General features: G+C 45.0%; 1 protein-coding gene across 1 annotated transcript; it reads right to left on the reverse strand.

The window, feature by feature from the left end:
• Positions 1-1,347: 1,347 nt before the first annotated feature.
• LOC147620717 (nucleotide pyrophosphatase/phosphodiesterase-like) lies at positions 1,348-22,307 on the reverse strand. The gene is made up of 12 exons (XM_086824985.1): positions 21,968-22,307; positions 18,346-18,437; positions 17,270-17,336; positions 5,831-5,953; positions 5,569-5,661; positions 5,331-5,463; positions 4,691-4,772; positions 4,288-4,420; positions 3,428-3,633; positions 3,171-3,296; positions 2,330-2,639; positions 1,348-2,017 (listed from the first exon to the last, which is right to left on the reverse strand). Exons 1-12 carry the CDS (start codon positions 22,151-22,153, stop codon positions 1,709-1,711), a joined length of 1,860 nt encoding a protein of 619 aa, XP_086681111.1. The 5' UTR covers positions 22,154-22,307; the 3' UTR covers positions 1,348-1,708.
• Positions 22,308-26,311: the final 4,004 nt, after the last annotated feature.

Below are 26,311 nucleotides of genomic sequence, written 5' to 3' on the forward strand. Positions count from 1 at the left end.
CCAGAAGGAGCTTCTACATGGGCCCACCTTTTCCCCCCAATGTCCATGCACGATATCTGCAATATACACACGGGCTCTGCATCTAGTAGACACATAAATAGGCACTGATATCTCAAGCACCTACGCTTAAGCCTCATCGTTGCGGCCATCCAAGTACATTTCCGGACGGGAGAGACCATGGAGAGCGTAAGCCTAGTCCATAGTACGACCCATCACCTACACCTTCCTTAAATCAGCAAGAACCTTTCATGGCCTCTTCTTCGGCCCAATCACCCATTGATCCACAATGCATCTATCCCCAGCTAACGCAAATTCCTTGAGCCACAAAGGCCACCATGCTCTATTATAGCTATGGGCAATAGCTATGGGCAAAGCCAATTGCCATGCATCAACAATCGAATAATCTTGACTCTGCAAGAAAAGGGATAAACGCCACATGCTTCAATAAGGCTAAGGTAAGCTCTTGATTTAATTTTAACATGTTCGTCAGCTTTGATTATTACAGTACACTATATATTCAAGAGTAAAGACCATATTCTAGAATTGATTATGTATAGCTCATGCATCACACAAGTTTATCCATCAATTTTCCTCACAAAAGACACTACATTAGTTTTAATAATGCAACACTGTAGTTGTGAACATACAACCGAAGAAGGTATATTGCAAGTACCTCAAAATAGCATAATTTGCATCAAGTAATAGCGGCCAAGCATCATCCATTGTAAATTTACATCATGATTCTTGTTTAGAAACAAGGCTAGTGTGTCTTAAATCTATTCACAAATTCAATCGCCACCATCATACCACTAAAAATCATGAAGGCTAGCGTGTTAACAAATTCAACTACCACCATCATGCCACTGTAAAGCATGAAGGCATGGGCGATTAAAACCACTAAAAAACAATACCCTCAAATCCTTCTTAACAAAAAAGGATTAGTGACTCAAGTTACATACAAATGAATTCCAAGAATGTAGATTTTGTTTTCACAATTCTCTCAAAAAGCTTCAAATTCAAAACTAGAGAGTTGGGAGGTTCATAAGACATCTCTTTCTCACCCTTGTCCTTGAATGGTTCTCTTACCCTTGATGGTCAAGAGGCATGTTATATTGTGCTGTACCAATTTGATCTCTTGAAAGTGAGTTTTAGAATGCACTTAGTAATTGACACTGTTTTTTGATGGTATGAAATAAATTATGGCTACTACACAAAGTAGACCGCTGTGAACGATGTTGGGCTTGAGGGGAGGTGGTATGTGTCAGCAAATCATCATAACTAGAAAAGTGAATCCAACAAAGCCCCACATTAACAATATGGTCTCATAAATAAATACTTAAAACGACATGCAAAAAAAGAGGTTATAATTATTATGCCACACAGTATCAACATAAGTGATGAGGCTACCTGCTTGCATTGCATTCATAATAGCCAAAGTCCATACTTCAACATCTCCTCTTGACTCGGAATGTATACTACCCAGCGTTCGGTAGCATGGCTTTGAATTCTGCTATCGAAGGCAGTACCAATATTGTCTTCTAAATGTGTTGAAAAACAAGATGGGCAACTTCTGTTTCTGAATTGTTTTGTTTATCTTGATAAATGGGGTAAAATTTTATGAATCAGACTTTTGCATAATATAGTTAAGGGAGAGCAAACTCCATGGTTCACATTGCAAGAGCAAGTCATTCTATTTCCATTCTCACTACTATGAGGCCAATGTAGTTTCAGGACAATTGTTTAGAGAATCGCAGCCAAGGACATCTATGTAACGCCTTGAAATCCACAGGTGATCATACACCTTGCCATCGCTACTTTTCTTGTATTCCAAGAGCAACGTAGATGAATTGTAAGCCGTCAGCTTCGTAAATCCAAAATCTCGGTCCTGAAACAAGCTCCAGGTTGTATTTAGTGTGGTGAAGTTCGACAAGTGAGATCCCCCACCTCCAACCACGAGATGGATGGTTGCATTGAATGTGCCAGAGTAGGAGTTCCTTTCTTGGCTCACACATATGTTCTGCGAAGATGTTAAAAATGGGCACTTGAATAGAGCTCCAGAATGTCTTTCATGCACATGAGTGTACATGTGTGTGCATGCACATGCATGTGTACTAGTGCATGCAAATGTGTGTGTGTGTGTGTGTGTGTGTGTGTGTGTGTGTGTTAGAGAGAGAGAGAGAGAGAGAGAGAGAGAGAGAGAGAGAGAGCTTTATTGACATCTGCTGGAGACCACGATGACCTATGAGACAAAGTATAAGCATGAGACCAAGAAGGTCTTCAACTAAGCCAGGAGAGAGAGAGAGAGAGAGAGAGAGAGAGAGAGGCATACCTCAAAAACCGGGCAAGTGCGTTCATAGTTATGGACATGCCCATAAAAGGCCAGATCAACCTTGTACTTCTGCCATAGCTGCTGCAAAGATTCTCTCCCAAACGGCTCTTCAAACGTTCCTTCCTGAGCATAATATGCACCTGATGAGTACCCAAGGACCCGATGAGCAATGAATATGAGCCATGGTTGTTTCTGTCGATCAGCCACAGAAAGGCATTCTTCTATAAAGCGATATTGCTCAGTTCCGGGCCTCCAATCATGCTCAGAGTCGGCAACACAAAAATGAAAAAGCCCGTAGTCTGCAGAATACCTGTAAGTACACATCATTTGCTATTTGAGATCAATCCTCTTGCATGAGTATGAGTTGTGAAATAACAAGAAACAAATCTTTGAAGACATGCTTTCCAATTTGTCATGCTGAAGATATCTCAAGGGAGCCAATGTGTGTAGCCTAGCGGTGTGGGTTTTTGGACCAGGAAGGGAGAGGCCCTAAGTTCAAATCGCCGTAGGCTCCCTGATGGTGTCTGGACCATTTGCAGCCAAAATTGTACTACCTTTGGTGGGAGACCAAGCCACATTTGGGTGGGCACTCAAGTTACTACTACAGAAGGATGTACTCAAGGAGGGAAAAAAAGTATCTTAAGAGATATCCTTCATACATATCAGCACATGCGTGCATGGATGCATTTGCACACACACGTTTGTGGGGGTGGGCGGGTGCACATACTTGCATATGAGTGCCTGTGCATGCATGCACCAATGGGTGGGAGCAAATGTGTGTGGATTGCCTGATGCCAAATTTTCTCTAGTTACATCTCATAAAAGTTAGAGACATTCGTACCAAAATTTGGCTCTGTTTTTGTTGGGCATAAAGAACATTGTCTCTGCAACAACACCACATTCCCCTCCCGAATCCGTATTCTTATAAAACGATCCTGAGTTAGGCCAATCACGTTCATGGTTCCCGCTGCAAACATCATCCCATGGAAGGTATCTCGATCAATATCATTCAAATGAAACACGGTTTCCCCAATGAATTGCATCATCCATAACCAATGGTGTAAAACTGGCCAACATTTTATGCTTGTTTGATCAAACCTTGCAACCATGTAGGGTACTTGTGAACTTAAGGGCTCCACTAGCTCTGTGAACTGATCCCATTGAGACAGATACCCATTTGCATAGGCCAAGTCTCCAATGTGGAAAATGGCATCTATGTTTGCTAAATCTTTCACTAATTGATCAGTTGTGTTAAGTGAGCCAGGCTGATAATTAGCATACTCATTTGACCCATCTCGTTCTGCCTGCAAAAAGTAACTTGATCTTGTAAGAATGCTGTGATATGAACTGTTCAAAACTTAGACTCCAAGGACAAATCAAGAGTGCTTTTCAAAAACATGTGAGGTTTGATCTTATGAAGGTCGGTAGACACAATTTTAAAGGTTGCCAATTGGCTCTAGCTTGAGCTGTAGTGCTCAGGCCTCCCAAAGTAAGGACTTGGGTTCGAATCTATACAAGGCATCTAATTTAGTAACCACTCTCACATTGCAAAAAAAGAAATTGAAGGTCAGTAGCTGCTATCGTATACAGGTTGGCCTTAGACCTTTATCCTACAGTCAAGGCCTTAGATTAATTAAGCAGGCCTTACCCAGCTCAACTAATCAATATGAGAAATATACATGGATCTATTTAGGTATTAGAAAAAATGTAGAAACCTTTTTCAAGAGATATGATAAGCAATATGTAAGCTTTTGAATTATGACACCTAGAGGATATGCAAGATGGGGGGCCTGCAGATTTTGCTTAACTGTATAAAGGGACAGAAGCGTATGGAAGCTATGTAAACTGAGATGTAAAGTCTCGTTAGCTTTGTTGAGCGATTCTATTAATGTAAATATATATTCCCCAAAAAAAAAAAAAAACTCAAAAGAAAAGTAATTTTGAAGTTGAAAGGTGACCTTGCCCAAGTCTCCAAAAATTATAATGCGTTGCAATGAGTTTTGTCCAGGAAAGGGAGGGCCCATGAACGACCTTTCTTTACTCCAGTCAAATGTTCCATTCGTCAGTTTGTGGCCAACCTTGTAGTAGTACCTATAAAAAACCATCCATAGAAACTTACTAAGTGCTGCACAGATAAAAAGCTCTGTTGACAGCCCAGGCTCTTGCCCGAGTTGGTCATGATTAGCTCGCTTCCAACCCTCTACCCTCTACTCAGTCTTATGTTACCATGCTAATTGTTATATTGATTTGACTTTAGTGGCATCAAGAGAAAAGTGACCTTGAGCACTATCCTACACAAATTACTTCACAGTGACATGATAAACAGATGAACTGGAAGGATGTAAGATCATGGTTTCTTACTTTACATTCGGCCATACATCTCTCAAGAATCCAGTATGAAAGAATCCTGGATCACGCCAACCAACGGTGTGTGCTGGTGACCCTGATAAAAACAATGCTCACTTATTAGATGACACTTCTGAACAAGGCTCACTCCTCACCCTTTAATGTCCGAAGTTTTGTATTATGGTAGCTAATATGAGAAATAAAAAAGGCATGCATGTAGTATGCACACAGAAGGAACATACACAAACAGAGAAGCAACAGGCTGTCATGCCAAAATGAGAAAGAAAGAAAGAAAGAAAGAAGAAAGTTATATTAATGTCTACAAAAGGCCAAAATGACCTATGAGACCAAAAGGATTACATCATGTCCATGGAATACATCATCATGGTTACTGAAATGAAAGAAAATGACAAAGCTAAAATGCTAAAGCTGAGATGCTAGAGAGAGAGAGAGAGAGAGAGAGAGAGAGAGAGAGGCATTAACATCCTCTGAGGCTGAATATGGCCTATGAAACCCAATCAAAATTAAATATTGTGTGCACCTGCATGCATGCGTGCGTGCACGTGCATGCATGCGTGCGTGCGTGCATGTGTGTGTGTGTGTGTGTGTGTGTGTGTGTGTGTGTGTGTGTGTGTGTGAGAGAGAGAGAGATTACCGCATAAGCTGTCCCTTTCATAACTCAATGTGCCTGCAGCAACTATGTGTTGACCTTTGTCATCTACAGTTCCCCATTGAACAAGTGGAACGGCTTCATCAATCCCATAACCACTTGTCCAAGTGACCGTCATCTAAGCAACAAAAGCAATGTCTTTTCTTGAGTAAGATAAAGTAGTATTGCTCAAACTGACTGATAAGATGGACATGTACCTACTCCACAACATAGATTGCAGTACCTCATTCCAGGACTTTCCCAAGGCCAACCGTGGATAAACAGGAGCTTTGGGGTTCACAAACATGATAGGCTTTGAGACCGCTAGAAGCACAGGCTAGTTCCAACACGAGAAATGAATCAAAACAGCTGAAAGACTTTGGAAATATGCTAGTAGAAGCTTTGTAAGGGTGGCCCACCCACAAGCTCCATTGTTGTGCAGCCACCCTAACTCTAACAAGAAGGGAAAATAGCATCAACTAAACACAACCATGGAGAAACCTTACGCTGGTTACATCACCAGAAAAATAACCAAAAGAGAAATCAGAGCGTTGATTAATGAGCCGAAAATGCAACGTTCCGCTTCCCGTTTTCTCATAATCAGATGACGTGAAGTTTGCATATTGGTACTGCAGCATAGAGAAAAACGATAACAGTTAGCATAAGCATGCAGTCATGCCACATCCTAAAGGGATTTGGGCACTTAATAGAAGATGTAAGGGCAATGGCTATATGCTCCAAGTAAATCACTATGAGTATCCAGGATTGACCTAATGAATGCGTATTTGTGTGTGGCCTTGCACCTCTGCCACAACATTTTAGTTTCTTAGACATTAACACCCCAATGGTAATCAGCAATGGTACTGGTCCCACCAAGTCCTGCACCTCCTTTCTCTCCTTAACTACTGCAAAAATAATACATACGTACATCAGTGTAGAACACTCGTGCCTTGTGAATGGGTGTGTAGCCTAGCGGTGTGGGTTTGTGACCACAAAGGGGAGGTCCCGAGTTCAAATCTCCGCATTCCCCCCCGCAGCATCCGGACCGTTTGCGGTCATAAATATACTGCCTTCGGGCGGGAGACCAAGCCCCGCCTTTAGGCAGGCACTCGAGTTGCTACAATAGAAGGATCTACTCAGCAAGACGGGGTGCCGGGGGGGCCGGGGGGGGGGGGGGGGGGGGGGGGGGGGGGGGGGTGGGGGCAGGGGGAAACACTCGTACCTTTGTGCTTGTGACACCTCACATGTGGTACATAGACGACAACACGTACAAGCATGTGGGCAGCGTGGGCAGGTCTGGATCAGCAGCTTTGGCCACACAGGTGTCACATGGCAGTCGTATTGACACATGGCAAGTCAACAAGGTCAGCAACGAGCCAGCCAGCCAAATCAAGTCGTGTGTTGTCCTTTGGAGCTGGCTTCCATCAATAAAACAAGATGACCAGCAACAATGATGCAAATACATACATGTGGGAAAATAGGTAAAACCATCCGCACTCCTCTCAGTGATCACAGCCAACAGATCGTCTTTCTGCAGTACGTGCAGGTCAAGGAGATTTATGAACTGGCGTCTTCTTCTTGATCATCATGGTGGAAAGACCACCTTCGGCACTACTCTGTTTCTTGCTAGATGATTGCCACAAGGGGGCCTTGAAGCAGTTTATTCGCCCGGACTATTACCATGCTAAGAAGCAAGGTGAGCAAGTAAAAACCGGCTACCCGGCACATCAAAGCCAGTTGAGCGTTTCGTGGATGGTTTAAAAATGTCCTTGCATGTGGATATTCATGCACATAGGCTCCATGATCTTTCGGTTGGTTCATCTTGCTAGACCCTCAAGAAGAGTCCCAAGCCTAGGACTATTATTGCAAGCAAAGCTCATCCCATGGTACTCAAGATCTCGAACATTGCGAAACCACTTTGCATCTATTGCAATGTTTCTAGTGCGAAGTCCCACATTCCGTCCTTGCCGTGTCAACACAAAGACCTGCAAAGAGACCTACAGCAATCAAACTTATGAGGTGGTTTTCCATTTTTCCCCACTCTCCGTATTTTTTCCCTATTTTTTCCCATTTTTTCCAGTGGTGTGGAGGGATGCCAGAGGTTGGCAGGAGCACCTAGTGGCTGGCCGACTGTCCCATCTGCAGTCTTGTGGCTGGCCGACTGCCCAGACATCAGTCGTGGACTTCTGTATTGCTGGCCGACTGGATGTATGCAATCGTGGACTTCTTTTTTGTGGCCGACTGCTCATGCAGTCGTGGAGGGCCACTAGTGCTGGCCGACTGCTCACATGGGGCATATAAATAGGCCCCATGCCCCCACCACTTCCTCATTCAGTCTTTTGCGGGATCTTCTTGTGTATATAGAGCAGAGTTACACGCCTATATCTCTCTCTCTCTTGTGCTGTATTTTTTCTGCATGCGTTTTGCTCGTGTTCCCAGATCTGGTCATCATCTCCGCTGCGTATTCTGACATCTACTACTGGACATGATCCTCTAAAGCACCTGGGGTACAAGCATAGTTGTCACGGTACGAAAATAAGATACCGTACGGGAATTTTTGATACGATATGAAATTTTCGGATACCGTACGATAAAATACGTTTTTTTTTTTTTTTGTTTTTTTTTTGGTTTTTTTTTTTGGCACTTACAACCTATGGAGCTTCAAGCTTGAATGTGAGGGAAGGTTGGGGGGGGGAGGAGTCTACAGTGCTTGAGGAACCAGAACATGGATATGTGTCTTTCCCAGTTGGATCTCCTGATTGTCTCCAAAAAAGAACCTGGATGGGTAATGCAATATCAAAGGTCTCCCAGTGTAGCGTTTATGACTAAGGGACCGTCCTTGCACAAATACGAGTAGTGCATCTAGGGTGATAGGTTTAGGGACTCCTCTCTAGATCAAAATGGCCATGTCCAAATCTTCTCCCTCGTACATAACTTGAGAATCTGACTGTCTAGCCTACCTATACCAGGGATCTCCAAGTGATGTAGCAAGATTCTCTCATCCTACCAATCAAGTGTACACTACCAGTCTATCTTGCCAAATTTTTTAGGTCTCTCAAGAACCCCATATGGAATACCGAGTGGACACGAAAGTTGCGAAGTATTGCGGGCATTTGGGATCTTCGTTAAGTAGGGTTTCTATATTTTTTTTAAAGCATTTGGAATTTTTTTTTCAAAGTTGGGGGGGGGGAACTCGTACCGTATGAAACCGTACGGTACGAGTGGGTTCGTACCGGTACGAGAAATAACTATGGGTACAAGCTAGGGATTCCTTGGATCTAGACTTGGGGGCGGGCACACCCACAACAAAGGCCCTGGTGTATAAAAATAGACAAGAGATGACTTCTAACACCCCCTCTCAGCTCCTGGCTATGAAACCAACCACAGGGAGCTGGGGTGGCGCCTGAGCAAACCCTGAGATAGCGACTTCGTGAAGAGGTCCACCGTACTGTCCTCCGTCGACAGAACTCTAGCAAGATGTCATCAGCAACGATTTGTTCACGAACAAAGTGCCTCTGGATGACCATGGGTTCCTCCAGTGGAAGCCCAAACCTGCAATGCAACCTCTGCATCCTCACCACCTCACAAGCAGCATCACAAACAACCCGGAACTCTGCCTCTGTCCTCGACAATGCAAAAGATGGCTGTCTCTTACTGCTCCGTAAGACTGCTCCTAGGCCTGAAGTAGATCTCCTCATGTCCGGATCTCCTCCCCAAACTGAGTCACTCCAACCGTGGAGTCGGACTCCATCCAACAATTCCCCTCCTGTGTACAAGAGTCCATGATCCTTCGCATACCGCAGAAACCACAGGAAACGCAATCCTGCCTCCCAAAGAGTCATCCGCGACCATGAGCTCAACTGCCTCATCAGGAAGCTCCCGTATTCTGCTTCTGAGTCAAAGAGGCATCACACTGCTCACAAGGATCAACACCTGTTACGGTGCAAAAACAAGTCCTGGAAACCTGATGAAGACCACGCAAGGCCTTCTGAAACCTGTCAACCACCCCCTCTGAATCCGGAACCACAAAGCCTGGAGTATGCACCTCCTTCTACAAGTAAACAACTGCCACCTGCTTGGCTTTCCGAAAGGTCCCCGTGGAAAGAACATCCTCATATACAGGAGGTTCTTTGTCCCGAACACTACGAGACATCAGAGCATAAGTTACCTGTTCAGTTTCCTCTGACTGACGAACACAAGAACTACCAACATCAGTACTGGAAAGTTCCTGCCAACTGCTACCATCTACTGGCAAGCTATCCACCATCTGGTCCCGGAAAGCCTGCACCTGCAGCGTATCCACACTTAAGTGGCCATTACCATAGTGCCACTCATCACAAACCTGAGGACCTGGGAGAGAGAGTGCTGAAAGCTTGTAAACTCCATTCTCCACTCCGCCTTCCCAAACCACCTAGCCTGTTGCTTTGTCCCGGAGAGCAACAAAATGCTCATACCACCCGTACGCCAGTCTTGCAAACCTGATGCACTGACAACAGATGAAAACCAAGTGCCGGAACATACAACACCTGGAAGGAATGCTTCCCCCCTCTACCATCGGGAACTATCTCCATCCTGCCCTCACTGTGAACTGGGATAGTGGACGTATCCCCAATAAGAATGTGACCAGAAAAACTGCAGAGATCCTATAAACCAAAGCGGGAAGGAGTCATGTGCCTGGAAGCACCACTATCTAGAATCCACTCCCGATAATCCGTTGCGGAGAGTCCTCCAATCTCCTCCCTGCCTGAAGAAAATGAAACATCGGTGTCCATCACTTCCAGGTGCACAAAAGCCGGAGTCTTCATGATTGCTGCTGAGCAATCTTCATCCTTCTCGGTCTTCCGCTTGGGAGACTATCTCCAATAGTGGCCTTTCTCGCCACAATCATTACAGGTCCTCTCTGCCTTTAGTTTCTCGCGGTCAGTAACGGACTTCTTCTCAGAAGACTTCTCTGACGAAGCCTTCCCTTTGCCCGTGTTACGGCCTTTCGACCGTTGGCCAGTTAAGGCCTCCAAACCTCCACCCTGAGGAGGGTTCGTGAATCGTTCCTCCTGGTCCAGGACCATGGGCACAAGCTCCTCCCACGTGATGGTGCTGAGCCTGCCACCACTGGTAATCAAAGATGAGTAAAATGCTGAGTACGAAGAGGGCAAATGTGACAGCAACGTGATGGCCATGTCCTCTGACAATATCTCCTTCCCAGCCTGAAGAACTTCCTGCTGAAGAGCCTGCAGCTTGTTAATATGCTCCCGCATCGTCGACGACTTTGCAGGGTTCATAACCCGCATCTGTACTTCCAAGGAAATCCTCTTCATGGGCGATACTCTTTTGTAAAGAGAGGCCAAATGCTGCCATATACCTCTGGCCAGCGTCATATGCTTTACATGATTGATTACCTGCGGTGTGCAGTTGAGAAAGATAAACGAACGGACCCTGGCGTTGACACGATCCCACATCTGTGTCTGAGCCTCCCGGTCCTTTCAGATCGACGGTAACTCCCCTTCCTCTACTTCCGGCCGTGGAACACCAACAACGACAAAATTAGCGAGGTCGTAAGACTCCAGAACAGATTCCATCATAACCTTCCATATGCCGTAGTTGCTCCCGTCCAACTGACGGTCCACCGGGAACGTGGGGAGTGTCGGGATCTTCACATGCCTCTCGGCCATCTCAAACAGATCTGCCATTGTGGGGATGTACTCTGAAAAGGGTGGGTGGGTGGGAACAAAGAAGAACTAATACCTGCAAGTGGCTGTCCAGCAAATCAACCCGCCGTCCTCTTGCTTCTCCTCTTCCCGAACAGTCCAAAACAGTCCACCAATCAGCAACACAACAGTCCCCCTCTTGCTCACACAAATCCCAAGAACTATCTAGAGCCTAGGCTCTGATACCATGTTAGAATACGCAGCGGAGATGATGACCAGATCTGGGAACACAAGAGCAAAACGCATGCAGAGAGATATAGGCGTGTAACTCTGCTCTATATACACAAGAAGATCCCGCAAAAGACTGAATGAGGAAGTGGTGGGAGCATGGGGCCTATTTATATGCCCCATGTGAGCAGTCGGCCAGCATTGGTGGCCCTCCACGACTGCATGAGCAGTCGGCCAGCAAAAAAGAAGTCCACGACTGCATACATCCAGTCGGCCAGCAATACAGAAGTCCACGACTGATGTCTGGGCAGTCGGCCAGCCACAAGACTGCAGATGGGACAGTCGGCCAGCCACTAGGTGCTCCTGCCAACCTCTGGCATCCCTCCACACCACTGGAAAAAATGGGGAAAAATAGGGAAAAAATACAGAGAGTGGGGAAAAATGGGAAAACACCTCATAAGGGCGGGCACACCCACAACAAAGGCCCTGGTGTATAAAAATAGACAGGAGATGACTTCTAACAGTAGATTCGATGCCCAGGCTGAAGTAAAAGCAAAACCTCAAAGAAAGGCCCCTCAAAACAAAGAAAGGCCCCTCAAAAGAGTGAATACCGAATTAAGTCCACAGATGGCACCGTGGCACTTGTACCAAGTGGCGGATATATGGGCAGCAGCCAGGCGACCGCCAGCTATCAATGGTTGGCGCTGACAACGCTGCAGGCAGCGACACAGGGGCTGAGACAGGCAGCGCAGTGCTGATTGGACAGGCGATGCAGAGGGTAAGACAAGTGGCGTAGGCCGGCGGGCGGCAGATATTAGGAACGCAGGCAGCAAGTGGTAGAGGCTGGCGGCAATGGTGGCAGGTGGAGAAGGTGATGAAGATGAAGTTGATGATAAAGGTCTCCATGCTCTTGATAATCTCCAGAGTCCACACGCTTGATGATGATGATTCAAGAGGGACTCTTGCTTCTTTTATACTTGTGGTGGGAAGTCCTATTTTTTGCCAAAAATGGGCCAATCTTTTGCTTTTCAATTTTTCACTCTGCTTTTGTCTTCTCGACTTTTAATAATAAATTATTACTCAACTTTAATCAAAGTTCTTTAGTGTTGCTTTTCTCGCTTTAGGGCTTTGCTTTTTGGTCTAGCTAAGTCTCCTCTTGCCAATGGTGCCCCTTGCTCGCAATCAACTAAGTTTTATTTTTTGCTTTTCCCTACTTTTTGACCGAAACTGATGCTTTCCCATGAGCCAACTTCATGGTCCTTGTTCCCATGCTTTTATCTACCTATCCAGCGTCGGGCACGGGTTCCATCGTGTGAATAGAGCCAGGAGGGCCAAATAGTGAGATCGGACACTAAAGATACTCTACCCAACGCAAACAGCAGGTGAGAAGAGTCCTTCTAAACAAGCCAAGAAACTCGATGAAAGAAAAGTTATCGAGCCGGCCTCCTACATAGAGGAAAGCCAGCATCTCAAGGGTGGACCTCAGCATTGGAGAAAGGAACATTCAGTCGTCATCTTCATTCAGCATCTCTCTCTCTTCCCGAGAAGGATATTCATTTAGGACAAGCATACATCTATTCATACATCTCAATTGTAGCCATTGCATATAATATAGCTGCATTGCATTTGCATTGAAACCATTCTCTTTCTCTTACGTGTTTCTAAGTGAAGTTTAGTTTAAGCCTAAGGTTGTTTTACTACGATCAGTCCCTCGCATGTCACAGTGCTACAGTCTAATGCAGCCCAAAGTTCTCTTTGGCATTCAGCCTTCGTTCTTACATCTCCCTCAACAGATCTAGGTGTACATAAGGCTTCCGATTTGGCTTCACAGTTGTCTTCAATCCGTTTGATGGTTCAGCCAACGTCGTCCTTGCGTTTGGCAGTCCTCACTCAACTGTCTTTAGAAAGTTTTCTGCATTGTAAAGAAGTAATAAAGCAAATACTCTTGCTTGCGACCCTTAAGTGGGTAGATTGGGACCCCAATCTGGTGTCATCTCTACATTCTCTCTCTTCAGCTCTATCTCCTGTGAATAAAGATTAAATTTTGGAGTCAATTGATGCCAGTAGCTAGATTCTCCTTCATTTATTTCCAAGAGTGGAAATGTCCTAAGTGGAGAGGAATGTTACATACCTTTTTTTTTTTTTTTTTTGGGAAAAACGATCCTTCTATTAGTTAATGAGAAAACGCCATATGGCTACAAAGCTCACCTCGCAAGGAGGGATAAAAAAACACAATGAACACCTGAGCTCCCCCCCGTGGCTGGCCGCTCTCTGGGGGGGGCTACCTAGTAATACATGATGGAGGTGAGAAAAGCCAAACTGGCGGTCTATAGTGCCAAGTGACATCCTCGTCCCTCGCGGCGGTGAGGAAAGGACCAGGCTGCCAAGTGCGGAGGAAAGCCTTGCGGCGCCCTCTCATGCGATCCGAGTCGCCCTGGAGTTTCCCCCAGTGTCCTCTCAAGGTGTGAATGATGTCCACCCAGAGGGCCTGTATGACCTCCGCCGGTGGGGTCGCCTGGTGGTCAATGGCCTCCCTGCATCGGGCTCTCCATATGTGCCAAGCCGTCATGCTGCTGATCATCTCCCATCTCTGCCCGACCCCCTCCTGAGAGGCTGCCGAAGAGAAGTCTGGTGTCGGAACCACCGCCATCGCCCTGTCAGAGACCTGGATGGTCACACTACCAGGGACGTCCTCATATCCAAGTGCAGGGCCGCTGTCCGTGGCCCAAGCCACCGCACCCCACGTCACCAACATCTCACCTGGTGAGCCTGCAAAAACCATCCTGAGAGCGCGCTGCCAGACCTGCTGTGCCTGTGGGCAATCCCATAAGCAGTGCCGCTGTGACTCCTGTGCATGGCCGCACCGAGGGCAGGACGCTGGGTGTCTGCCAAAAGCTAGCCAAGCCCCCACAGCCAATCCTCTATGCGCTGTGAGCCAGAGAAAAAGCGTCACCTTCCGGGGCCGGAAACTGGCCCAAAGGCGCTGCCAGAAGTCCCTAAGAAAGGCAGGAGAGAGCCCCTGTCGCCGCCAATGCTCGGCCGTTGCCGGGGTGCTCGCTATCCTGTGTCTCTGAATCCGCCGCCCCAGCCTCGCTGTGTACTGAAAGAAGGGGATGGCAGGGCTGGTAGGGGCCGAGTAGGGATCTCGCCAAAACCACTCACCTGGATCCCACTGGAGGCGAATAAGAGGCCTGCTGTCCCACGCCCATAATCTCCAAGAGCAGTCCTCCCCTATCGAGGCCGGTGAGGGGTCTACATACCACTGCCTCTGATGAAAGCCGACCACCCGTACCCTCTGGAGAATACAACCCTGGAGCCCATCCAAATCCAGTCGTGTCCTCTGGAGCTGGCCACCCTCTCCCACCTCGAAAGTGAGTGGGGAGACGCTCTCCGCTGTGCCGCAGACCGCTAGAAGGATCTCATGCCGAGTAAAGACACCCATCCACTGTGGAGGTGGAGGGTCCTGTACTGGGGTCCGCCACTCCCGGGGGATGGCCGCCTCAATGTCCTGTCTCATCAACTCTCTGTCCCTCATCCCACTGAGCCTCCTCTCCTGAACCTCTGGAGGCAACTGCTGAAAACATATCCAGTCGTCTAGGGACTGGGCCGGGCCGGAGCTCAACGGGCCCCACGACACGTGAGACCGCGAGCCAACCATATGGCCACTGGGAAGTCGAATCAAGGGGTTCCAGATCAATGGCTGCCGCAAGCGTTCCTCATCGGTGCCCGGGGGAGTCTGGAAAAGGGATGGCCTCAGATGCGCCCAGGCCCTCAGAAGGCTGGCTGCAAAACGCTCCTCGAAGCCACGGCCCACTCCTCTGGATCGCTGCTCCGTAAAGATCCACATGATGCTGGGGGTCCAGGGGCCGCTAAGAGAAGGAGTGCGGCTGAGCATCCTGGAAACAAGAAACTCCTTCCACGGCTCAGCGCCTGGCAGGAGACCACGAACTACCAACTTGCCAAGCAGAGCACGACTTTGGCAAATAGGATCTACAATGCCCACGCCGCCTCTCTCCCTCGGCTGAGTGATCACAGCCCATGCCACCTTGGCCCTGGCGGGTCGCCCGTCGCCTCCGGACCAAAGAAAGTTCCTAATGAGCCTCTGCACCTGGCCATTAACCATTAGGGTAAGGGACTAATCCAGCAAGGTTAGGGAAGCCCTAGGATTAGGAAAAGCAGGCGTAATCAAGAGGCTAAGGTTCAGATTTAATAAATCCAAGGTTATCAACTATTTATGACTAGATTGTTATTTATGGCAACAATAAGCACAGTATAAGTGAGCCTTGAGTTATTATTGATTCAGTGTGGTCTGGACTTGGACCAAGAGGCTTACCCGTGCCATGGACATGGCGGATCATGGGTAGTCTTGCCGAGGGTCCAGGGGGCACGGACTGGTGCTATGGGACACTAGGGTTGACAAGCAGGACCCGTAGGAGTGGAATCTTAGCCCCTGGCTTGGGGGAGGTTTGCGGATGCGAACCTATGGTTGGGTGGTGAGCTAGCCTACACCCTTCTTTGTTTGTACTAACCTTGTTTTGGCTTGTGTATTAGGGATGATCTTGGAAGGATCTTACAAGAACACTCCCTATGCACACTAAAAAACACATCACGTGAACTGTATCGACTCATGCTTCTTCTTTTCATCTTTTTGCTCCATACAACAATCTACTTACGACATACATCACCCCTCTTTTATATTGTTTTTCTAATGTAGCATAATACTTGTACAGACATCAATTTTGAAATGATGATCTTAAAACCCTAGCTTATAATATAACCCTCTTAAGGTTAAGGGCTTGCATAACACGTATCTGTACAAAGTTCAAAATGTTGGAATTAGGAGATCTTAACACACATAGATTAAGACTCCTCTAGATTAAGCAACATTAAGCTTAACATACTCACAATGAGTTAACTACTCACTAAGCCGCCTTAAGTAATACCTTCCACTCAAAGGTATTGATATACTTTGTTCCTGCTGCTCGGGTGCCCACCACAAAGATGCTCTGACTGGGTGTTGCTACAGCCAAGTGCTAACACAGTCGCCTGCTAGAGAAGATGATCTTGGCTCACATCTATATTGAAGATGACTTTGGTCTTCAGTCCCAGCTCACACAGATTCTTGCACAAAGAGAAGATTTACACACAGATCTCTCTTTCCCTCTTGCTCTTACTCACACAGAAATGCGCCCTCTCTCATTCGGATTTGTAGAAACCTTTCATCAAATTGAGATCACAATGATTTGATCACATCGATTTTGAGAGACTCCTCTCTCTCTCTCCTCACAAAGAAGACTCACTCATATTCACAAAGATTCTCACCTAGAGATAGCTCCCAGGAAGGGAAGCTCTGATACTAAATGTTGGAATTACGAGATCTTAACACACATAGATTAAGAGTCCTCTAGATTAAGTAACATTAAGCTTAACATACTCACAATGAGTTAACTACTCACTGAAATATAGATTAAGCTTGTGAGCTTGCACATAATAAACTCATAACACATCACATTAAGCACAAAGTAAGATTAGAGTCTACTAAGCATGAGAGACACAAGATATTGTCCACAAAGGATCCACTAAACTTATATTAATCATCACCAATGTTCACACAAGAACTCCTCTCTCTCACATGCTCAAGTGAGTGGTGGAGTGGCCACTATAACCTCACCCCAAGAGGAGGGTGCCAAAAGAATCAAAGATGCCTTGCACCCAACACTTGTCTTCCATAAATGAACCCACACCTCTGTGAGCTCTCCAAGAATAGAAGGTGCCCCCCACATGGGTTGACAACTCATAGGTGAGTTGTCATCATTCTAGTCCTCCACACAACTTAGATACTCAACCTTACACTAAACAACCCAGGAAAATAATGTGATGACTCCCATAATTAAGGTACTCACACTCTAAGGATGCTCGATCAACCTTTTAACACAAACTCTATAAGAAAAGGTCCTAGTAGATTGCAAAATAAGAGATTAAGGACTGGATTCACATGCACAAGCATGCACACACACCCAACAAGTCTACCTCTACACACCCAAAAATTAGTGAAATTTCCTTAATTCTTACCTTGATTGGAGCAGTGCATAAAAATGGAGCACCATAGGATGAGTTGCTCTCCAGACAAAGGGATTCACTGTAAAAATGAACATTGAAAATGTCCTTGACTTCAAGAACTCATATACACAAATAGTAAACAGAAATAAAAGTAAATATCGGTTTTGAGGATGCATAAATCCATATCCCACCCTTTTGTTCAAGGTGTGCATTACTCATGATATGAAATGTTTCCATGCTCGCTTTGAAGTTTGATGTCCTTAACCTAGCTCACTATTGGTTTCTTGGCTACTGTTTACATCTGGAAAATGCTAGCACTGAGCTTGCTGGTATCACACGTGCAGTAATTACATGCTCAATTCAATAAACTTGTATGGTTGCATAATTGGTAAACTACTTGATTTTCATGTATCTCTAGAGGCTTGTGATCTTCCACAGCTGGTTTATTGAGTGCACTGCCAATGTGGACTTTCACTTCAACCACAAGAATAGGAACTTGAAAATGTGTTATTTTTTATTACACAGTTAAATCATTGTTAGATATTTCACTCTATGGTTGATCGAGGACGCTTGAGATACCATTGTTACCATGCTGGTAGTTGTTGTTATTGGTATTGCGGGTGATCACGTCCCTGATCAACCATAGAGTGAGATATCTAACAATCATCTCTTTGACCAGAATTTCACGATGTGTGTCTAAATCTCCTTAAGCTCAATTCCACTCATCCACAAGATGCCTGTCAACTACATGGCATGCTTTAAAGGCAGTCAAATAGTTGACAGGGTTAACAGGAAAGATGCCCAGAGTGAAGCACCAGAATAGGCACGGGATGCCAAGCAAAGAGGCCCCTACTTCTGCCACAATTCGGAGCATCTAGTGTTCTGTGGATGCAGGGGATGGGTTTTTTGGCCCAAACCCTTGCTTTGATGTGAACATTGGGTAGATGTATAAAACCTTCGAGCAACATAAATTTCCCAAAGTGGAGGTAGTGGGTTTGAATCTACCCCAATGGCATTTAATTTCAGTACCAACTCTCACCATTTTATTTTATTTTTAATCATAAATATAAGAAGGATGGCCAACTTACTTGAATTTGGCGGGTGAGAAGACACCAATCCAATCAGTTGATGCAGCAGATGTTCGGGAAAATGTTACCGTCACCCAGTCAACTGTTTTGTCCTGAACACGCCATGGTGTAGTATGAAACATACTTGAAAATGGTCCACAAATGCATTCTAAGTAGTGTGGCATCCTAAGTTGGCTCTCTCTCTCTCTCTCACCACTCATTGTACTTATTGCACACCCAGATTCAGCTTTTTAGTTCAGTACTTTTTCATTTTGTTGGGATGACAGAGGATACCCCATACAGGTAGGCCGAGTTCGGTCTTTTGGAAGACGTTAATAAAATCTTTCTTTCTTTCTTTCTTTCTCTCTCTCTCTCTCTCACACACACACACATACATGTGCGCGCACGCACGTGCGCATGCAGATATTTGCAAATCTTAATAGACATGGTCATACATACGTACATTTATACAGGGTGATACATACATACATTTATGCATGCAAGCCTTGACAATCATATACATACATACCTACATATCTTGCAAATCATAGTAACATGGGACGGGGACGGGGGACGGGGAACGGGAACGGGGACGGGGACGGGGACGGGGACGGGGACGGGAAAAGGTAGGGAACGGGCGGCATATGGAATATGCAATTTATTGACTACAAAGCACACTAAACAAAATAACATTTATGTTTTTACACTTTGAACATTCAAGGCATCACTTTAAATGTGCAATATGTGGCGCAAACACCAAACAGGCGCTAATAAGACTTAAGTACACCGACAAAGTTCAAACCAATATATAAGCATGGAATGATGATCACTATCAAATAACAAAAGACTAGTGTCTACAATGCACATAAAGTGCTGAGTCAAGACTCAAAAGTAAAAACAATGAAACATAGCTAAATGATAAATCATAGAGCCTCCAATGCTCAATCGGAGGCTGGAGCGTGAGAAGTACTGGCGTCATGATCATGGCTGCCTACATGACCAGTCTGAAAGGTAGTGGAATCATCCTCTGGGCTCTGTTGTGTCTCCACCTGCTCATTTTCCTCCTCCTGCTCCATCTCCCACTGAGTAAAGGGATCTGCCTTTGCAGTTGCACCCTTTCAAAGCATTCGCAGGTTTGCGCTTACAAAGACAAGATCATTGGCCTTTTCTACACCAAGGCGGTTCCTCTTCTTTGATGCAATATGGCTGTAAGAACTCCAAAGCTGCTCCAAACAAGAGGAGCTTACAACTTGGCTGAGAATGCGGACAGCCAAGTGTTGCAGCTCAGGCCCATCTGAACCATAGTCTTCCCACCACAAAGCAGCCCCAACCTTTAACATATCCTCCTGTGCATCCACACAACCAAAAGCACCACGAAAGGACCTGTATGCAGCAAGTTGGTCTCTGATTTTGCGCCTAATGCCTCCATCTGGCACTAGACGATCCAAGATACGCCTCCAACCATCACTGACCTCTCTGTCACCCTCCTGTCCATTACCCTGAAACTCAAGGTCCACCATATATGCAACTGCATGCATAGGAGAGGCATAGGAGTTCCACCTCGTCACACATAAGGAACGAATCTCCTCGTATATGTCCTCATTGGGCTAACTCTTACAACTTCTCTATCAGTCTATCCATTGCCTCATACACCTTCCCGATGCATGGCTGCATAGCATCTACGAGCCTCAACAAGTGGACAATAGGCCTCACCATAGCATGAATGCGTTTCACATCCTCCCAAAAGGAAGTGTTCTCTGCATGCTCCCTGCATAATATGCCTATGGCTGTTGAAGCCAATGCAGAAGTGGTGATGCCTCAATGCACCACTGCACTCCCTCAAGCGGGCCAGCATCAAGAAGTTGAAGGGAAATCGGGTGTCTGAGTATTTGAGAAGTGAGAGCCTTGATTTCTTGGAGAACTCATGACGGAGGAACTGGTGGTTCAAGACAAATGTGACCATTTGATTGGCCTCCTGAATGATTGGCTCAATCCATGACTTCTTTCCAATATCCTTTAAAAGATTGTTTAAACAATGTGCCATATAATATGACACAATCATGTGTGGATACATGCCCTCAATAATAGCTCCAGCTGCCCTATTTGCAGCCTCGCCATCTGCAACAAAACCCACCACACATTCCGGGCCCATAAGCTCAATGCCACTTGCCCACTCTGCTCTGCAAGCACGTCTGCACTCTTTCCTGTCCCTGAGGCATCATGTGAAGCAATAAAGTACATCTCGCCACGGGAATATGCAACGAGACCATGGATGGACCGCTTTCGTGTGTCACTCCATCCATCTGCCAATGAGTGACACTCCATTCTTTGCCCATAGCCGCTTTGTGTTCTTTGCAGCTTGCTCGACAAGGCGCTTCTCCTTGTCGAGCAATGTGGTGCACAGAGACTCTGATGATGGGGGGTGTAGTTTGGACCATACTCCCCAATCCTCTTCACCATAGCCTTGAAGTACTCGGATCTAATTACAAAAAGAAACAAGTGAACTTTCAAGAATGAAACTTAGAAAAATCATGTTAAGAGGGAAGAGTCAAGGCTTACCTAGCAGTATGGAAAGCAATATGGTCATGGAAGAAGAAACGAGCCACAGCTGTATCAACCTCTTCCTTCTTCTTAGGATCCCAACTTCCCTCAAGTGGGTGTGGGCATCGCAAAGGAACCTACACCATGTGGCCGTGGTGTAGATGTGGTAGATGCACCCCCTGACCCTGAAACAGACCCCCCAAGTGGTGTCACAAATGCTGCAGCCACAACCACACGTGCCGGCCTTGCAGCCCTCAAAGCCTCATGCCCGGCAATGCGCTCAAGAAGCTCCTTTGTCTTCTCCGATGTGATTCCCGTCGTGCAAAATCGAACCTCGTGCCCGGACTCATGCATAAGGTGGGCTCTCACTTTGTCTAACCACTCGTCCGCCTATAGGGGCAAAGCTTGCAAGACCACGGGCGTGAACCTCCTCCACTTCCAGGGCGGTTGGCATTAACCTCTTCCCACCATGACCAACCATCAGTTCTTCTAGCACCACCACGACGTGCGGAGCCGAAGGTTGCTTGTGAAGAAGATGCCATGAGAGAGGGTGAAAGTTGAGAGAGAGAGAGAGAGAGAGAGAGAGTGAAGGAGTGGGAGAGGCTAGAGCCTAGAGAAAGCTTGCGGGTTGAGACTCAAGAGAGAGAGAGAGAGAGTGAGGGAGTGGGAGAGAGAGAGAGAGAGTGAGAGAGTGGCCCGTGGGAGAGGGAATGGGAGAGAGAGAGAGAGTGAGGGAGTGGGGCCTGGCCCTGGGCACTGGCAATGCAAATACATACATATTTGCAACCGTTACTAGTCATATACATATGCATGCACGAATCTTTGCAAACTAGTATGATTGATCTACAGAAATTTTTGCAACAACCTTCATAGTAGCATTCTTTCTCTCTCTCTCTGATCCACCCGAGTTCAAGTCCCATTGTTGGTCGTATATGCCCTCGTGTTGCATTCTACCGACGTTAATACCCCTCTCTCTCTCTCACACACACACAATTTCAAACGTCGTGTATCATTAATAAATACTTTTTCTACAATGAATTCAGCAAATAACGAAGTACTTTTTCTACAATGAATTCAGCAAATAACGAAGACCATGGGATACCTGGAGACCTAACAAGCTGGGAGAAGCACTAATGGAGGCGGACGAATCCAGAGCAATGGAAGCTTGGTGCAAAGCGATTCTGGAGAGGGGTTGCTCAGGGGAAAACTTGAATTGGGAAGCTTCAGCGGAGTGCAGGAGCAGAAGCAGCAGGAGGCCTGCAAGGCCTTGCTGCAGAGAGCGCTCCATGGCCAACACCAACAGACTGCACACAGCAGGTGGGCTGCAATAACCCACATGCGAGCTGATGTGTATGAGCCGTGCGGGATCGTCTTCATCTGCGCGGGGCCGGCCGCGGCTTTCGTCGTTGTTGACGCTGAACGTGTGCGTGTGCAGCTGCCCGATGTGGAAAATTAATACTAGTGGAAATAATAATATATAGGAGGTTCCTAATATTAATTATTTTCCCATTTCTATGGTTCAACAATTAAGTGAGCGGCCATGTTCCTATTATTAATTAAGCCAGCATATTCGAGAATCATTTTTCGATTTCTATGGTTCAAAATTAAGGTTAGTCGCCCTCGCACCTCTCTCTCTCTCTCTCTCTCTCTCTCTCCCCTCTCTCCCCTCTCTCTCTCTCTCATCTCACTAACCAGTGCAATCCCTTTCTCTCTCGCTTCGAGGCACGGAGATCCCTCTCTCTTTCTCTCTCAATTTGTGTACACATCATCACATGTCCATGGTTACTTTTTCTTTTCGTGGGCACATGTCATCACTTTTCACTATGGGAGGGTAGATTCAAACCTGAGGCCAAAAGGTAAGAGTGCTACCATTAAATGTTCACATTACTTGAACGCCCATTAGATTGAAAGGAAAATGTCCACTTAATAAAACAAAAATTAAGCTTCTCTTCTCTATATTATGTAAAGGAAAAAGGTTCGGTGTGGCACGTGGAAGCCAACGAGAGAGTATATAAAATTTGAATTTGAATTTGAGAGCCCACCCGTCGAATTCGATAGCCCATCAATTTGGGGATTTTTAGAAAGAGAGAATTTAAAGCACCTCTCTTCAATCAAAGCCTTTTTGAACTTGAAAAAAGTGCATTTGAACGCTTTCTTTGGGGAGAGGAGGGTACCGTAGATTTGGGAGAGAGGTGATTAGATTTGGGGGTGGGGGACCCTAAGCATCTCCCTCCCTTTCTCTTCTTCTTTTTTGATTTTTGACTTTAACAACTTCTTCCTTGCACGCTTCTACTATTTCTTTTTCTTTTAACAACTTACTTCTTTTCTTGAACATGTGAGTGTGATGTAGACATATAATATATTTTTTAACAACTTCTTCTTTTTTGCATGTTCCGCAGTTTTGCACATTGCAGGTTTTCATCAACTTTTAAAGGTGAGAGATCAATCAACATATGCTTTTTTTAATGGTTCAACACGTGTGTGTGATATAGAGATATAATGCATGCTTTTTTAAAACTTTTCTACTATATGTTGTTGAAACTCTGTGTGTGTGTGTGTGTGTGTGTGTGTGTGTGTGTGTGTGTGTGTGTGTGTGTGAGAGAGAGAGAGAGAGAGAGAATGTATGTTTTTTTAAATGGTTGAACATGCGTGTGTGACATAGAGAGAAAATGCATGCTTTTTTTAACTTTTCTACTATTATATGTTATTGAATGTGTGTGTGTGTGTGTGTGTGTGAGAGAGAGAGAGAGAGAGAGAGAGTGTGTGTGTGTGTGTGTGTGTGAGTGTGTGTGCTTTTTAACAACTTTTTTACTATATGTTACTATTGTTGTTGTTGTTGTTGTTGTTGTTGTGTGTGTGTGTGTGCGAGAGAGAGAGAGAGATAGAGAGACAGAATGCATGTTTGGGCTCAAAAGAGAGAGAGAGAGAGAATATAGTTTAGGCTATGTACATACATACATACATACATACATACATACATATATATATATATATATATATATATATATATATATTAGTCTAGGCATTTATTTATGGGGACACCATTATTTTATTTCGAGATATTTTATTTTGGATGCGCCTTTTATTCATATCATCTCTACCAGGATTAATGTGTTTAATCAAGTTGTGTGCGCTGGTATAATGTCCACCAGATTAATGTGTTTAATAAGTTGTGTGCGCTAGTGAGTTGTGTGCACTGGCTAATATTATTTTGGATAAAGGTAATGATTGAGTGGCAGATTATGTGTTAATCTCGCAGGTGGAACATGTGCTGGACCACTATGGGATATTTTGGAGGTAAGCTATTATTGAAGAATCTCATCAACCTCCTTTCCTTGGCAATAGAGGAGCATCATCTACTTTGCAAATAGTTGCCAGCAATTTTTTTTAGCCTACTATGCGTAAAGATGTTGCTAAGTTTATTTTTAAATATGTTGGTTGCCAAAAGATTAAGAGTCATATAGGAAAGAAATTTGGTTTGCTTATGCCCTTGCCTATTCCTAATGAGCCATGGGAACAAATAAGTATGGATTTTATCACTGGTTTTTCTTTGACTTCTACAAGAATGATATGATTTAGACTATAGTCGATAGATTTAGCAAACAAGCTTGCAAAAAGACATTGACTGCTTATCAAGCTGCACATATGTTCATTAAATAAGTGTTTGTACATCATGGTTTACAAAAGATTTTTCTTTCTGATAGAGAGAAATTTTTGTAGTGATTTTTGGACTACTTTGTTTGATAATCTTGGAACAAAACTTGATTTCTCTACTGTTTTTAATCCTGAATCTAATGGACAAACTTGATTTCTCTACTGTTTTTAAACTTGAATCTAATGGACAAACTGAAGTAACAAATAGCATAATACTCTGCTTGCATTAAAGTTTAAGCTTTTGTAGCATGACAAACTTGGTGCTTTTCTGCAAAATGGACAAAATCATCAATCTAAAGCATGTGTAATTCCAAACATTTGGGGGTTTCTCAAGCATAACCCTCTAGCATCAAGATGAAGCCTTTGCTTTGACAAACATCTAGGTATTTCTCTTTTTGCTTGAGACTTTTGCCATTCCAAGTTCTCTGCCTTGGCCCGTGTGCCTAAAATAACGGCCCAAGTCACATTGGCTTGGAAATGACATCGAAAAAGGATCTTCATCGGCATCAAGGGGGGAATCTTCCTTGTTGAGTCAAGGGTTCTTTGTGTTAGAATTATCAAAGTCTTAGTGTGTATTATGAGAGATATTCACTTATACACATGACCGGGCTCATAAGAGGCCTAATGCTATTACAATGACTAATCTCATAATATATCCATGAAGTATATTATTTAGGACTTCATCCTAACTTGCTACCACACGCTCTCTGTCACACCATTACGGGCGCCCGTCCAAGTTGTAGCTTTGGACACTATTGCTTCATATCTTGAATGTATGACCCTTTGGTGTATCTATCGTGACTCCTTGATGTACGATAATGGCGGTGGATCTTGTTAACCCTAGGAATGTAAGTGCTCTTATCAAGCAAATATACATGAAGTACAAGAATTGAGTCATATAACTCCTATTGAACTGCTCTATGTTGAAGTATCCACTTGTTGGCGAGATTGAAAAGAATTACGTTGACTTGCGAGGCTAATATAGATATCTTCACTAAGGATTGGAGATCATTGATTTGTGAAGATGGTAGCGTCGTTTGGAGAGGTTTGTAATTTGAAGGAGAATTCCAGGCGATGGGATGTACCATTGACTAGGCTTTCGCCCACCATGGCCCCCCATCCACCAGAGATGTACCTGGAAGTTGTCAATGGTGAGGCTTTTGTGCAAATGTTCTCCAGTGCATGAGTATGGATATGTACTCATGGAGCAGTTGCTACATTGACATAGCCAAAGGAATAGTAAGTTATAAGCTTAATAAATATATAATGGCTATTGAAGATCTTTTAGGAGGTGTTAATCTTTGAGATGGCTTAACCCGTAATATGGCTTAAATCATGAAAGTGCAGGTTCTTAAGCCATGAGACTATTAATTCGTGAGAGACTTAAACTCGTGAGATTGCAGGTTTTTTGGCCATGAAGGGTTATTCCGTGAAATGGCCTAAACCCGTGAAAGGTAATCCTGTGAAATGGTGTCTCCATGAAAGTGCAGGTTTTTAGGCCATGAAGGGTTATTCCATGAAATGGCCTAAACTCGTGAAAGTGCAGGTTTTCAGGCCATGAAGGGTTATTCCATGAAATTGCCTAAAACCGTGAAAGGTAATACCATGAAATGGTGTCTCCATGAAATGGTGTCTCCATGAAAGTGCCGGTTTTTAGGCCGTGGAAGGGTTATTCCTTGAAATGGCCTAAACCCGTGAAACAATGTAAACCTGTGAAAGTGCAGGTTTTGACTCCGTAAAGTTACAGGTTTAAACCCATGAAGTTACAAGTTTTGACCTCGTGAAGTTGCAC

The sequence above is a fragment of the Cibotium barometz genome, chromosome 31, assembly GCF_041138505.1.
Source record: "Cibotium barometz isolate CiBa-2024 chromosome 31, ASM4113850v1, whole genome shotgun sequence".
NCBI lineage: Eukaryota > Viridiplantae > Streptophyta > Polypodiopsida > Cyatheales > Cibotiaceae > Cibotium > Cibotium barometz.